This window comes from Lonchura striata, chromosome 21 (assembly GCF_050655825.1).
Source record: "Lonchura striata isolate lonStrDom1 chromosome 21, ASM5065582v1, whole genome shotgun sequence".
NCBI classification, from domain to species: domain Eukaryota; kingdom Metazoa; phylum Chordata; class Aves; order Passeriformes; family Estrildidae; genus Lonchura; species Lonchura striata.
In genome coordinates this window covers 3,061,019-3,074,654 of record NC_140723.1, presented here as the reverse complement: position 1 = coordinate 3,074,654, position 13,636 = coordinate 3,061,019, and the positions used below count along the sequence as shown (strand labels likewise).

Sequence of the window (13,636 nt, the reverse complement as noted above, 5' to 3'; positions counted from 1 at the left end):
GAGGACAGGTATTTCTTTACAAAAACATCTTTGGACAATCTGCTGCCTAAAAATTAATCAATCCCTCCTCCTAATTGCAACATTTACTGAACAGCAGTAATATCTGACTACTTTCCCTCCTTAAGAGCTACTTTCACTGTTGTTTATTTAAAAGTTCACCCCAGTAAAACAGTAAAACTGAAAACCTCAAGTTTCAGTTGCCTTCAACAACAATAAGTCATCAGCAGATTAAAAAAAAGTCCAAAACAGAACTTACCAGAAAATTGTTTTAGCACAGAGATGGCTGAATGAGCCTTGTCACTGTTCTCTGAATTTTCTCCATTTGGGGGTTTGGTTTTATCTTGCAAATTTTTCACTAAACAATTGCAATGACCCCTCCTGACTGTTGCGAAGGGATGAGCAGTGGTTAACAATTAGCAATTTCCACAGCTGGGAAGTGTTGGAAAACTTCCAACCTCCCCAGTGAAACATTAACCAGCTACCAAAAAATTAAAAATCAGTAAAAAGAAAAAAAGAAAAAAAAAAAAAAAAAAAAAGAAAAAAAAAAGAAGTTGTCTATCATAATTTCCTTAAGCAAAACCCAACATTTCCCATTTTTTCCATTCCTCATGGTCATGTGGATGTCACCTCCCAGATGTCCCAGCACACCCATCCAGGGCCCTCTCTGTGCCTCTCCAGATTCTTCCATATCTCATTTTATAGACAATTCCAATAACTAAAGCATTCCCATCCTCACCAAATCCTTACTTAAAAACATTCCCAGGGATGTTCTTCCAGAGTAATCCTTTAATCCTTTTCCTTAAGGTAAAGCCAACAGCCACATAATGCAGAGTTTTCTCTTCTGCAGGTACCAGGAAACTTCTTCCACAAAGAGAATGTGCTTTTTCAGTAAAAAAAACTTTATTTTTAGACACAATGGACACAGAGGATATTAACTTTCTTTAGTAAAAGCCGCATGGTTTGCTTGGCACAATGGAATTTTTTTTTTTAATTTGCTTTACATGGAATTCTGTGTACAATTCCTTTTCCCAGCAATACCTTCTTTTCTCCTAAAGACTGAAAAATCTGTACAAAAAATGCATTTGGAAACCACATTGTGTATTATGCAGAATGTTTAAAATGGGGGGGGAAAAAGCCAGTTTTTTCCCACCAACAAGCAGCAGCAGAATAATTAATGCATACCAAGTGTCAACTGTCCATGGGGGAAGAAGAAAAGTCCAGGCATTCCACACAGCCCACTGGTCCTGAAGGGGATGTAAAAAAGAAGAGTTTCCAGCCCCTCGTGACACTCCCAGTGCCTTGATCACTCAGCTAGCACAGACTTTGATGCTTCATAAGATGCCACTGGGCTATTTCATTAACTCCTTTGCAAACCCTCCTTTTCATTTTCAAGCTGCCTTTCTCTTCATGATGATTTAGGGAAACAAAAAAAAAAAGGGGGGGGGGTGGTTGTGCTTGGGTTTTTTAACCATCCCCATTGTGTGTCACAGTTCAAACAATGTCCAATTCAGGCCTGGTTTCTTTGGGGTCATCACCAACTTCCTGCACAGGAGCAGTTGTTTGATCCCTTTCTCCTCGTTAACATCAAAACCTCCCTGTGCTGTTCATGCTTTATGACACGTCAAAGGAAAACACAGAGTATGAACTTTTATCAGGTTTTATCAGCAAATCCTACTCTTTCCACTCTAACAACCAGGCTTCTACTTCTCTCTTAAGAGCAAGAACCACTGTTGGGTCACTCTCAAACCAAATTTTAATGTATTACCCAAAAAGAGAGATATCGCTTACTCCTGCACTGCTGCAAAGGAAAGGAAACAATCCCACCAACAAGCAGTGAGGGGAATTTTCAGCTGAAGAGTTAAGATCATTCTTCAGGATGTTATCACAAAACTACCCCTTTATAGTCATGTTCTTCATACTTTGGGGCACATAACCTTTTTCTCCTTTGCCAGATATTTGTGAGGGCAGCTGCACCATCCAGCAGAACCACAGAGACAATTATTTCCATGATCGTTGTCAGAGGTAGAGCTGGGAAAATGTTCTGGTCCTTAGGTGTTATGTGAGAAAATAAAAAATTGTGATGTTACAACCTACCAGTGGAACTGCTGCCCTGTTCTCCACATCACATCTCCGAAAGGTCATCCTGACTCTTAGTGGGTAATCCAAGTGGGTGCTGGCTCTTACCTCTTTGCTTTAATGCTTGTAAGTGCAAAATTATTCTCCTCAGAAGCAAACTGCCAGCTGTTCCACTCCTAGAGTGGATGTGTCCCTTACTACTTGAGTAAGGGATGTGTTACCTGAAACCCAGGTACCAGGAGTGTGCTGCTCTCTATGGCTCCAGATCCAGCTCAGCTGGAGCCACCCCAAGAGCCTCCTATGCAGTGACAAGTTTGGATGAGAAGCTGAAGGCTAAATCTGTAATGTCAGTGAGCTTATAAAGAGAGGAGTTTAGCTGTTCCCAAGAGTAAAGGATTCCACACTCAGAGCCTTACTGGGAAGAGGATGCTGCTGTTTGGAAGACACCAAAATGCAGATCCAACACACTCATTCACCCAAAAGGAATCTGAGCTGCTTCCCTGGGCAGTGGGGTGCAGGTCTCAGACATGCAGGCTGTGGTGGAGATGCCAAGAGGACAAATTTCACACATGCTGTCCTTGGGTTTTGTGCCTAGAAGGGAGAAGCACACAGGATTTCTCTCTGCGCCTCTGGCTAAGGGCAGTTCAGCAGATCTTTGCAACTCAGTGTTTCCTTCAGACACCCTTCACCTCAGGCAGCAGCTCACACACTTCTTCCTTTCACACAGGGAAAAAGCAAAAAGTGTCCTTGACCGCATCACACTCGGTGCCCACAGGGCACAGCCAGCGCTCCAACAGCGTGAACAACACCAGGGCGAGGACCTTGGGGCAACACAAGGACCGGGTTACAGCGCAAGAACCGGGTCCCTGAGCCAGCTCCTCACAGGCCCTGAGGTGGTTTCCCCTCATGGCTTGTTTCCCCATGGTCCGTGAGGCAGGTCCCTCATGGCCACTCAGGTGGTTCCCTCACGGCCACCGAGGCAGTTCCCTCACGACCACTGAGGCGGGTCCCTCATGGCCACCAGGGTGGGTCCCTCATGGCCACTGCAGTGGTTCCCTCATGGCCACCGAGGCAGGTCCCTCATGGCCACCAAGGTGGGTCCGTCATGGACCTTAAGTGGTTCCCTCATGACCACTGAGGTGGGTCCGTCATGGCCACCGAGGCAGGTCCGTCATGGACCTTAAGGGGTTCCCTCATCACCACCAAGGCAGTTCCCTCATGGCCACCGAGGCAGTTCCCTCATGTCCACCAAAGCAGGTCACTCATGGCCACCGAGGCAGGACTCTCACAGCCCCTGAAGCGGTTCCCTCATAGCCACTGAGGCAGTTCTGTCACGACCACCAAGGCAGGTCCCTTATGGCCCCTGAAGCGGTTCCCTCACGACCACCAAGGTGGGTCCCTCATGACCACCAAGGTGGGTCCCTCATGGCCACCGAGGCGGGTCCCTCATGGACCTTAAGCAGTTCCCTCATGGCCACTGAGGCGGTTCCCTCATGGCCACCGAGGCAGCTCCCTCATGTCCACCAAAGCAGGTCCCTCATGGCCACCAAAGCAGGTCCCTCATGGCCACCGAGGCAGCTCCCTCATGTCCACCAAAGCAGGTCCCTCATGGCCACTGAGGCAGGTCCCTCATGGCCCCTGAAGCGGGTCCCTCATGACCACCAAGGCAGGTCCCTCACGGCCCTTCAGGCGGTTGCCTCACAGTCCCTGGTCTCCCCACTCGCCATCCTCACGGTGCCCCGGCAGAGGTCCCCGCAGGACACCAAAGAGAAAGCGAAAGAAGGCATGGAGGAAGGGGACGAGAAGGGGATTGAAGCCGCCGGGGTGTGCGGCTCGGATCCTCTCAGTGCTTCCCACCCTCCCGGCCAGGCAGAGCAGGGAAGGCTTTGGCAGGGAGAGAGTTACGCCCAAAATCAGTAAGATACCTCAAATTGTGCCAAAGCAGCCCCTCAAAGGCTGACAAACCCCTCAAATTGTGACAAACCCCTCAAACTGTGACAAGCCTCTCAAAACCTGACAAATCCTTCAAAGCATGACGAACTCTCAAATTGTCAAACCCCTCAAAACCTGACAAACTCTTCAAAGCCTGACAAAACCCTCAAATTACGGCAAACCCCTCAAAGCCTGACAAACCCCTTACATTGTGGCAACCCCCTCAAAACCTGACAAACCCCAAGAATCCCAGCAAGCCAACCCCTCCAAACCTGGCACAAACCCACACCTCAAAGCCTGGCAAATCAAGTCCTCAAATCCTGGTAAAAATCCCTCTCAACCTAGCACAAACCCACCCCTCAAAACCTGTCAAACCAAGCCCTCAAATCCTGGTACAAACGCCTGTAAACCTGGGATAAGCTCACCCCTCAAAACCTGTCAAACTAAGCCCTCAAATCCTCATAAAAACCAACCAGTGCCTCAAATCCTGGTAGGACCCTCTCTAAATCTGGCACAAACCCACCCCTCAAAACTAGGCTTAGTGGACTAAGTTTGTGGACAGATGGTGTGTAAATAGGACCCAGGTTCTGGGCAGGTGCAGGACATTGCTTCTTAGGTGAGGGGTTTTGGGACAGGAGGCGCAGTGACTGAGGAAATGCTCAGTAGGATTCTGCTGGAATCTGTGTGACAGGAGCACTCCTTGAGGTTTGGGGTGACTCACATGGTGGCATTCACAAGAATATACAGAGTAAACATGAATGGCAGTTCCTTGAGTTTTACAAAAAAACCATTTCTTCAGAACTACGTTAACCTTTCTCAGGGCTGCACATCCTTCAGATGGAGAGATCCACACAGAAGCTGCACACAAATGCATTTTATTGCTCTCTACACACACAGAGATGCATACACAGTATGCAGGTGAGCCATAGGGCAGTCCCAACACTGGGAGAAACACCATCCACCAGGAATTCAACCACTCAATACAGATAAAAATCATTATTATAATGAAAATGCTAAAAAAGCATAGCTTACACCCAAAATGTATAACATTGACAAATCAAGCCTGTTACCTACTACTTTTCTTTAACATAAAGCAATAACATACTCTTTTTCTAAATTGAAAAAAGCATCAAATAGTAGAAATATTCCACATAGTTTCCTAACTCCTGGTCATCCCTCACACTGTATATACAGGACTATGAAAGGGTCATGGGGGAGAAATCCAAACCAAAACCAAATCTATTTCTGATGCTGCACAACTGATAAGCAAACAGAGAGAAATTACTTTAACCAAGTGTGCATGAACCAAAGGGAATAAATTTATCCTCCAGAGTGACTGAGCCAAGAGTTGTCAGTCAAGCCAGAGCAAAGCTGATGGCTCTTACTGGGAATATTAGAGAAAATCTCCTACAGCAATTCCTGTCCAGCACAACTGTAACATTTACAAACACCCTCCTTCATTCTGAAGACGTTGCCCCTGCCCGGGCAGCACTGCACCAGTGCCTACATGGCTCCAATACTAAACAGAACACCTCAGCTTTTGTCAGAGGATCCCAAAAAAGTCAAAAGCATGGCATTCTCTCATACATAAATAAAACACAGGGGGAAATAAAATCCCCTACAGGAGAGAGGATCAGAGCTGGACTATCAGATGCAGTCAGATCCTTCCTCTGGACTGTCACAGGTTTGTGCAGTGAGGACTCCCCCGACTACCAGGGCCTCCAGAGGGGGCTGCTGTCCTTTGGAGAAACTTGTTTCAGGGCAGTGGCGTTCCCAGGGGAGAAGGAGACCTCTGGAGCTGCTGACTGGCTCTTCTGGAAGTGACTTAAAAGTTTGGTCTGTGTTTCAGTCCGGACTTTGTGGAGAGAGAGGAAATAGAAAGCTTCTTGCAAACACCTGGAATAACCCTCTCTGAAGTCAAACTGGGAGTTTTTATGGAAGGATCCTGCAGCTAGAAAAAGGAAGAAAAGAGGGAGAGGGAAGAAAGAATAGTTTAGAACAGCTGTCCATGGCTCGAGATTCATACAACAGTTACAGATTTCCGATAAAATGGAGACTGAAAGAAAACTCAATACTTACTCTTCATCTGCAGCTGGCTCTGCTGCTTCAGGTAGCTGACAGTCATCTCCAGGATGTCAGCTTTCTCCAGCTTGGAGTTGGGCTGGTGCCTCTGGAACTCCTTCTCCAGGAGCAGTTTCAGCTGCTCGATGCTGCTGTTAATCCGGTCCCGGCGCATTTTCTCCACCACCGGCTTCCTCAGCTGTAAAAAGCAAAGGAAAAGAGATCTGTTATTAAAGGATCCTCTCCCTGACACTCCGCAGCGCTGTTTGTTGCCCACCACTGTCCCTCAACAGAGCGAGGCAAGGTCTCAGCTGGTGTAAACTGCTCCGCTGTGCCTGCACTTACTTTGTTTTTCTCCTTTGCTGTCAGCAGGTTGTCGGGCTCCAAGAAAACCGTGCTGGGAGCCATCTGTGCTGAGCAGAGAGGTCTTGGAGTGGAATCCAGGAGAATGGTGTTGCTGGAAGCTGCCTGTAGCGGGTATTTATACGGTCCGAGCTGGGGGCGAGCGTGTGGGTCTGCGGCTCGGTGGCGTTTCCCACACTCGCCGGCCAATCCGGGCCACGGGCAGCACAATGGGAGAAGCGGCTATTCTTGCATGCTCCAGTGGCAGTGAATAGCCCGCGGATAATGACCTTCTCCCAGATGAGCAGGTGGGGAGTGCGTGCTCCCTGAAAGGCTGGGATCAGAGTTACGTGTCAGGAGCTGGGAACGAGCTGCCCTCCAACGGGAAAGGCTGCTGACTAATGCCGCGGATCAATAGCATTCCAGGGGCAGCGCGGGGTTCACAAGCGGGAGGAGGAGGAAGGAGGAGGCAGGAGGAGGTCAGCTGCCCACGGCGCCAGTGCTGCTCCCAGGCACACGCTGCAGCAGCCACAAGGCACACGCAACACGCCAGCAGCTCCTGGCGACCAGAAATTCCTCAAATCCACTAACCTGCTTTCCACAGTGAGCCAACTGCGGTTCTCCCACGGGTGACTCTAGCACCAGCTTTGCCCATGGGAAGCAGAAAACGGCTTTCCCGTTTGACTCACTGCAAATAAAAACATTTAATTTATTGAAAACATTTTCTGGTTTGATCCTTCTTCCCTCAGAATCATTTGCAGCCCTTTAGAAAACTCTTGAGGCGAGTCATAAGCACTTTATGTTTCTGTTTCCAAATAACCTGCAAGATGTGTGGAGAAGGGTCTTTGAATTGTTTCAGGATCGTTCAGTATCACATGCTGCCTCTTTCTTCCTCCTCAAAACACATTTGCTCTAATTATTTTCATTTGGTCTAGAAACAAAAGGAAAACAGGGTGCAGAAGAGATTTATATCCTCATAAACTTATCAGAAATCAAATTCCTGATTCCTCATTATTCTCCCCTGGGCCAGTTGCTGTGTTTGATGCACATCCTGTGCTCAGGCAGTGCCTGCAGTTTGGAGAACTGACAGTCTGATAAAAACACAGCCAGGGATTCCTGCTGGAAAACTTGAACCACATCTGCCAGCAATTTATCCATCAAGTAATGTCTTGTGGAGCTCTTACTGTAGCGGGTAAATACCAGTTGTATTCATATTAATATATGTGTAGGTGTGTTCACCTTTACACTAATGTGTGTGTGTGGTCACACAGGGCCTTTGACATGGACACACACACCCAGAGCACAGGGACACATTTCTCTCTCACTCTGCAGCTCATTATTGGTGCACCAGGTAAGGCTTCACTGACCTCTTCCAGGCTCTGCTTTTCCATCGCTATTGTGCTGCCCTGAATGGGCTCCCTTCTCTCAGCACAGAGCAGCAGCTGTTGAGCTCCGGGTCTTTTATGTCAAGTTGTGGGAAAGCTTTTGTGACACCGTTTCACATGTTCTCCTCAAAGCCTGTGGATTATCTCTGAGCCCATGTAATGCCACCTCTGAAACCAATCTTGCCCTCTGTGTGTCCCTCTCGGGGACATTCCCTGAAACAGAAACTCCAGAGCTGGGACTCGTTTCTCCAGCTCGTTAATTGAGCACACGAAGAAGAAGAAAAGTGCCAGACTTGTGATGGGCAGGGCAGTTTCACTAGAGACAATCGCTCTTTCCCTCTTGTTGCTTTGCTCTGATTCTCCACTCAGCACCCAGATAAAAACTGCATTAATTCCATGGGAACAGTCATGTCAACTTTACCCTCCTTGCTCTTGGGAGTGGTTGTGCACTGGCAGAGTCAAGGGGTCAGTGCTCAGAATTTCCTCTCCACCAGCATCTAAACTGACCCAGAGCCTGCACCTGAGGAGGCTGAATGCAAAATAATCTTCTGTGGCATTGCACTTCTGCTGGAGAGACTGGAAGCCCTACATCCTTAAACTGGGTGTGATAAGAATTGCAATATTCCACATATTACTAGGAGGTGAACGTAGCAAAATCTCCCCTGGGTGGGAAACCCATTGAGGCTGTGTCACACACAAATTTTAAAGAATTGGAAACAAAAACATGTATTTAAAACAGCTTTTTATTTTCTTTTTGGTTACACAAGCTCCAAGGGGAAAAATTAGCCAATTACTGACCGAGTTGGAAGAGTTATTCAAATTAGATGCTCAATAATACAGACTAAATGCTCTGGAAATCCTAAAGAAAGTGGCAACAAAAATTTCTCCCTATTATAAAGCTTGCAAAGTCTGTGGACTTCACACTAAGAGGAATGAATTTGGGATTACACATTCCCTACTCCAAACACATGCACTGCTGGACAGAAATCTGGATGTTTGAAACAGGCCATCAACAACAGCCTTTCCCCAGAATCCCTGCCAGATGTTAACTCTTTAGAAAGCCTTAAGGATGCTGCTGCTTTCCCAAATCTGGAGAGATGCTCCCTGCTCCCACTGCTTCCCTCCCAGTCCATGCTGCCCAGATGGCCTTTTGGGAGCGGGGTTTCCCACTGAACACAAAGCAGAGCCAAGCACCGTTGCTAATGTGGTTTGTAGTTGGGCACACTTCCTTTGTGGCAGGAGGGAATATAGTTAAGGAACGGTGTGGGAAACTCTGGAGTACGTAAACTTCCACAGCAGTAAGTCATTCAGAAAGGGGAGCAGGGGCAGAGATGAACTGGGAACAGAAAAGATAGCAAAATGTGGGATAAAATACTCAGTTGGTGCTGAGTCCTGCAGAGCATTCTGAGGTGGAAAATAAAATGTGTCCAATCCCAAAGGCCTTACTGGGACCTGCACTGAGGCCAACAGGAATTTGGACTCCAAGATTTACTCTGCAGACTTCATGCCTCTGGAGTTATTTCCTGATGTCTGTAAACTTGTAAATACAAATTACCTCCATGCTTACCTCTTGATTTAGCAAAACCTAATGAACATTTGAATTTTCTCCCGCCAAATACCAAAACGAGATTCAGATCTGTTGTTTCTCATTTCTTTTCTCCATCTGGTATTGCTGGTGTAAAACCTGACTGAGTTTTCTCAGCTCCACATGAGTTATACAAAAGTCTCACAATACCATCATGGTCCACAGGAGTTGCTGCTGGGAGGTATTAAATGGATTGGGAGTTAAAGAGACAAACAGGGGATGTGGCTCAGAATTCTCAGCACAATCTGAGCCACCTCTGCCACCTCCAGTGGGACAATTGGCTGTGGCCTGACTGGTGGATGAGCAAGACTGTGCTCTGTAGTTCTTTTCCCTGTCATTTCCTCCCAGCCCTGCCCTGCTTTTCCTCCTAACCATTCCCCACATTTCCTCCCTGTCCTTCCCTCTCCTGCTGCTTGGCTGGTGCAATTTCTGTCGGCCTGCACAGCTTCCTTCCCTTTTTTTCCTTCCTTTTTCCTCATGGTTTACTTTCCCTCCATGCAGGTTTTATAATCTGATTCTTCGATCTGTCACTCCTTTCCCCCCTGCCTGTCACAGGCAGATGTGGTTTGAGGACAGGGGTGTCTCAGAGCCCCACAGCCATGGTGAGTGTGGAGTTCCCTCCAGTTTCCCACACCGCTCTCCCATTCAGGGCATTCAGGCGCAGGATAAAGGAAGTGTGCCATGCTACAAGCTGAATTAGAAATGGTGTTTGACTTCCCTTTGTACTCCACAGAAACCTTGCTCTGGGCAGACCATCTGCATAGCCCTCACCGTGGAGAAAACTATTGATCAAGGCCTGTCAGCCCAGCTGGGGGAACTTGGGAAAGTAATTCCTTGTGCCACTTCAGTTCTTTAGGGCTTAACATCTGGCTGGAGGGGGAGGCGACAGTTGATGGTTTAACAGTCTTGCTTCCTTTCAAGTTTGGGATGCTGTTTTGATCCCAGATAAGCCTTTCTGAAATCCTGATTTTAATAACATGGAAAGCATCCAGAAGAGTAGGAATAATGCACTGGCTTTGCATTTTCAAAGTGCTTTACAAATACCAGCTAATGAATTCTCAGCTACCTCCTCCGTGGGTGAGGATGTATTATTAGCAGTGTTTTACAAAGGCGGGAAAATGAGGCTGAGAGGAGAAAACCAAGATTTTAAGATTTCAAACATCCTACGGGTCGCAGGCTTCTATGGCTAAGAGGTTGTTTGAGACATCTGGTTTGCAAAAATGCTCAGCACCCACTTTTGTTTTAATTAGCTTTGGCATCTCTGAATGAGGCCAGCTCTCTTGCTTGTAGGAAGACTTGGATTTCCAGGCTGGACCACACTCACAGCCATGCACCACCCAGATAAGCAGATAGCAAAGTTCTCCTTTGCCCTCAAGTGCAGTAGTGGAGTTTGAAAATGTTATTTAGTATAATTTTTCTAAGCTTATGAAACAGCTAGAAAGGAAGATAAACTCAATTCCTCAATCAAGAAATACTTATTGTTGCTTTCAACAGAAAATAACTCCATCTCTCCAAAAAGTAAACTAAGTTTTCATTTGCTTATTCATACCCCTGCAGACCTGCAGCTGTGCTTAGTCCCGTACAAGTCTGTCTGTCAGCACCATGGAGTTCTGCTCAGCTGCTTCCCAGCAGGTGTGGTTATCCTGGATGCAGTGTGCCCTGGATTACATGGACTCCTGAGGGAACGTGAGGAAATCTGACAACGTGCCCTGCCCTGTGGATAATGAGGGCACCCAGCCCTACCCAGGGCCTGGCAGCTCTTGTGTGTACCCCTCTGCCAGTCCTTTGCCTGGCTCAGGACCAGGTTATCCACCTCCTGGAAACCCTTCTTGCTTTTATCAGACACCCTCTCTTCATTCTGCTGCCAGCTGAGTGTGGCAAAGAGGTCTCCCAAACCCACCTGCCTGGCAGGGCAGGACCTCACAGGAGCCCTGGGACACTTTCCCCAGACACGTCTCCATTGTGCTCTGAAGCTGGTGACTGACGGCTGCCAAGCACAAGAAAATGGGTTCCAGTGTGAGCTTACACCCCAAAACTCATCCCAAAACTCACCTCAAAACTCAGGCTGAGCTCAAGGGAAGGGGAGCAATCCACTGGGATATAAGAGGGAGTCAGCTTCAGGTTATAGACTTGTTCCCAAGGCAGGGAAAATCAAAGGAGGCTCAGGGGACACTCAGCTTCTGAGTGATTAAATATCTGCCCCATGCAGATGGGATTAATTGCTGCTCCTGTCAGGATCCTGCCCTCCTGTCTGGCACGGACACACCATTCCCCTCTCGTTAGTGACAGTAAGTGGTTGCTGGGGCCAGACTTCAGGAGCCACATTCCCTATTCCCAGCCTGCTCTGCTGAAATATCCTCTCTGCAGGATACCTGCTCCCTGCCAAAAGCTTGGCAGCACTGTTTGCTGAGTCTTGTGACTTCTATCAGGAGACCCATAATACTTAGAGCCTTCAGCAGGACTTCACGTCCAAGCCTCATAATTCTATAAAGAGAGAAAATTAATTCTATCAATCCAAAGTCCAAGTGCTCAGTAAAAAAAAAAAAAAAATCCATCAAAATGCTTTTCTTTTTATGGGAAACATCAAATTGTTTTTGTTAAACCTCTCTGATGTTCAACCTATTTCTGGGTTCCTCAGAGCCCAAATGTTGATATTTGAAATGTTGACAGCACTGCCAGACCCTCAAAGGTGAGGAGCACATTGTAAGAGCTGGATGCCACCGTCTCCCAAAAAACCCACCCAAAACCAAACAATGACAGAAGTGCATGAACCCAGCAGCTTCTCTTTGCTGCCCCCACTGCATTGGCAGTGACAGGCTGTTCCCTCCCTTGGCAGGGCAGGGGAGGTGACTGATGGGCAGCTCCAGAGGACTTTCATTGAGCTCCCAGCAAACTCAGCACTATCCAGAGCACTTGGGAGAAACCTCAAACCCAGCTGGCAGCACGTGGCAGATCCCTCAGCCCCATCCCAGAGATGGGGACAAGCAGCATTTCCAAAATCCCTGGTAACTCAGCACTGAGCTCTGTGAGCCCCAGGAAGGAGCAGAAGGACAGGATCCATCCCGTGGATGTTTTCTCCGGGTTTGGAAGGAGGAGGGTGGTAAACACTAAACATGGTGGCTCCCGCCAAGCCTGCTCCCAGGGCAATGTGTTCCTTTGAGACATAATTGATTCCTGCCATCAGGCACCAGCCTGCTCTCCCCCAGGGTCAGCGCTTTCCCACATCCAACCCCATTATCCCACAGACCATGCCTTTTGTACAACACACTCCAGCTATTCATGTGCAAAGCAGCTGTAATCCCCAGACCTTTCAGAGTCAATAAACCAGGAAATAATAAATCCCTCTTGTGCACTCTTGAATATGCCGAGAGGTGACTTGTGGGAATTTCAACTGGGCAGAAAAATAATAAATTCTCCTTAATTTTTAATTATTTGTGATACACACTGTAGAAGGACCATGTCATTGGGGCATGACTACTTGGGGGTCACCACACAAGCAGCTATAGAAACTGCTTTTGCCTCTAACAACCCTAAAAATGCAGATCAAGTTGTCTCACATGTTTCTTAATGATCAAAGTCCACTCTCCTTCACTCAGGCACCTGGGAATGGCAGTATATTAAACATTCTGGATCTGAAGAAAAACTAATTAAAAGAGGTTAAATCTGTGAAGAATGTACTTTACAGTATTAAGACCCCTTTTTGAGTGGGTTCTGATGTCTCAAGGAGGCAAGATAATGCCATGTTAATGACATTTAATGGAATATTTCATACAACAGTTCTAATAACAACATAACCTTTACCCCTGGAAGAGGCAGATTTCCCTCGACTCCCACTCCATCAGTTCACATGCAGAGTTCTCTGTGGGAACAGAAGCCAGTCCTGAATAGCAAGTTTTACACGGTTATTTCTTTATATATTGCCTTCCAGCCAAACCATTTTTATACAATTTTCTGTGTAGATGTCATGTAACTGAAAGACCCTGAGTAGAGCACGATAGGCAGGATTAGGGCTAGGGTTGGGGTTAAGGGCAGGGGCAGGGTTAGGGGCAGGGTTAGGGCTGGGCTCTTCATCTGACACACCAAAGGAAGCAGTGGCTCCTCAATTAAGAACTATTAGAGGATCATTAGGGGTCACCTCAAACAGTTTTTTCACACCTTGGCCAAGAACCTCCAGGGAAGAAGTTGTGAGAACATGAGGGTGATGAAGGGATGTGCTAACACTGCAGGGATTTGTGGTGCTGGAATCTGTGAACTT

At 47.3% G+C, this 13,636-nt stretch overlaps 1 protein-coding gene across 1 annotated transcript; it reads right to left on the bottom strand.

The window, feature by feature from the left end:
• Nucleotides 1-4,867: 4,867 nt before the first annotated feature.
• On the bottom strand, nucleotides 4,868-6,525 carry LOC110470357 (transcription factor HES-5). The gene is made up of 3 exons (XM_021529901.3): nucleotides 6,415-6,525; nucleotides 6,088-6,268; nucleotides 4,868-5,959 (listed from the first exon to the last, which is right to left on the bottom strand). The coding sequence occupies exons 1-3, from the start codon at nucleotides 6,475-6,477 to the stop codon at nucleotides 5,718-5,720; spliced, it is 486 nt and encodes a 161-aa protein (XP_021385576.2). The 5' UTR covers nucleotides 6,478-6,525; the 3' UTR covers nucleotides 4,868-5,717.
• Nucleotides 6,526-13,636: the final 7,111 nt, after the last annotated feature.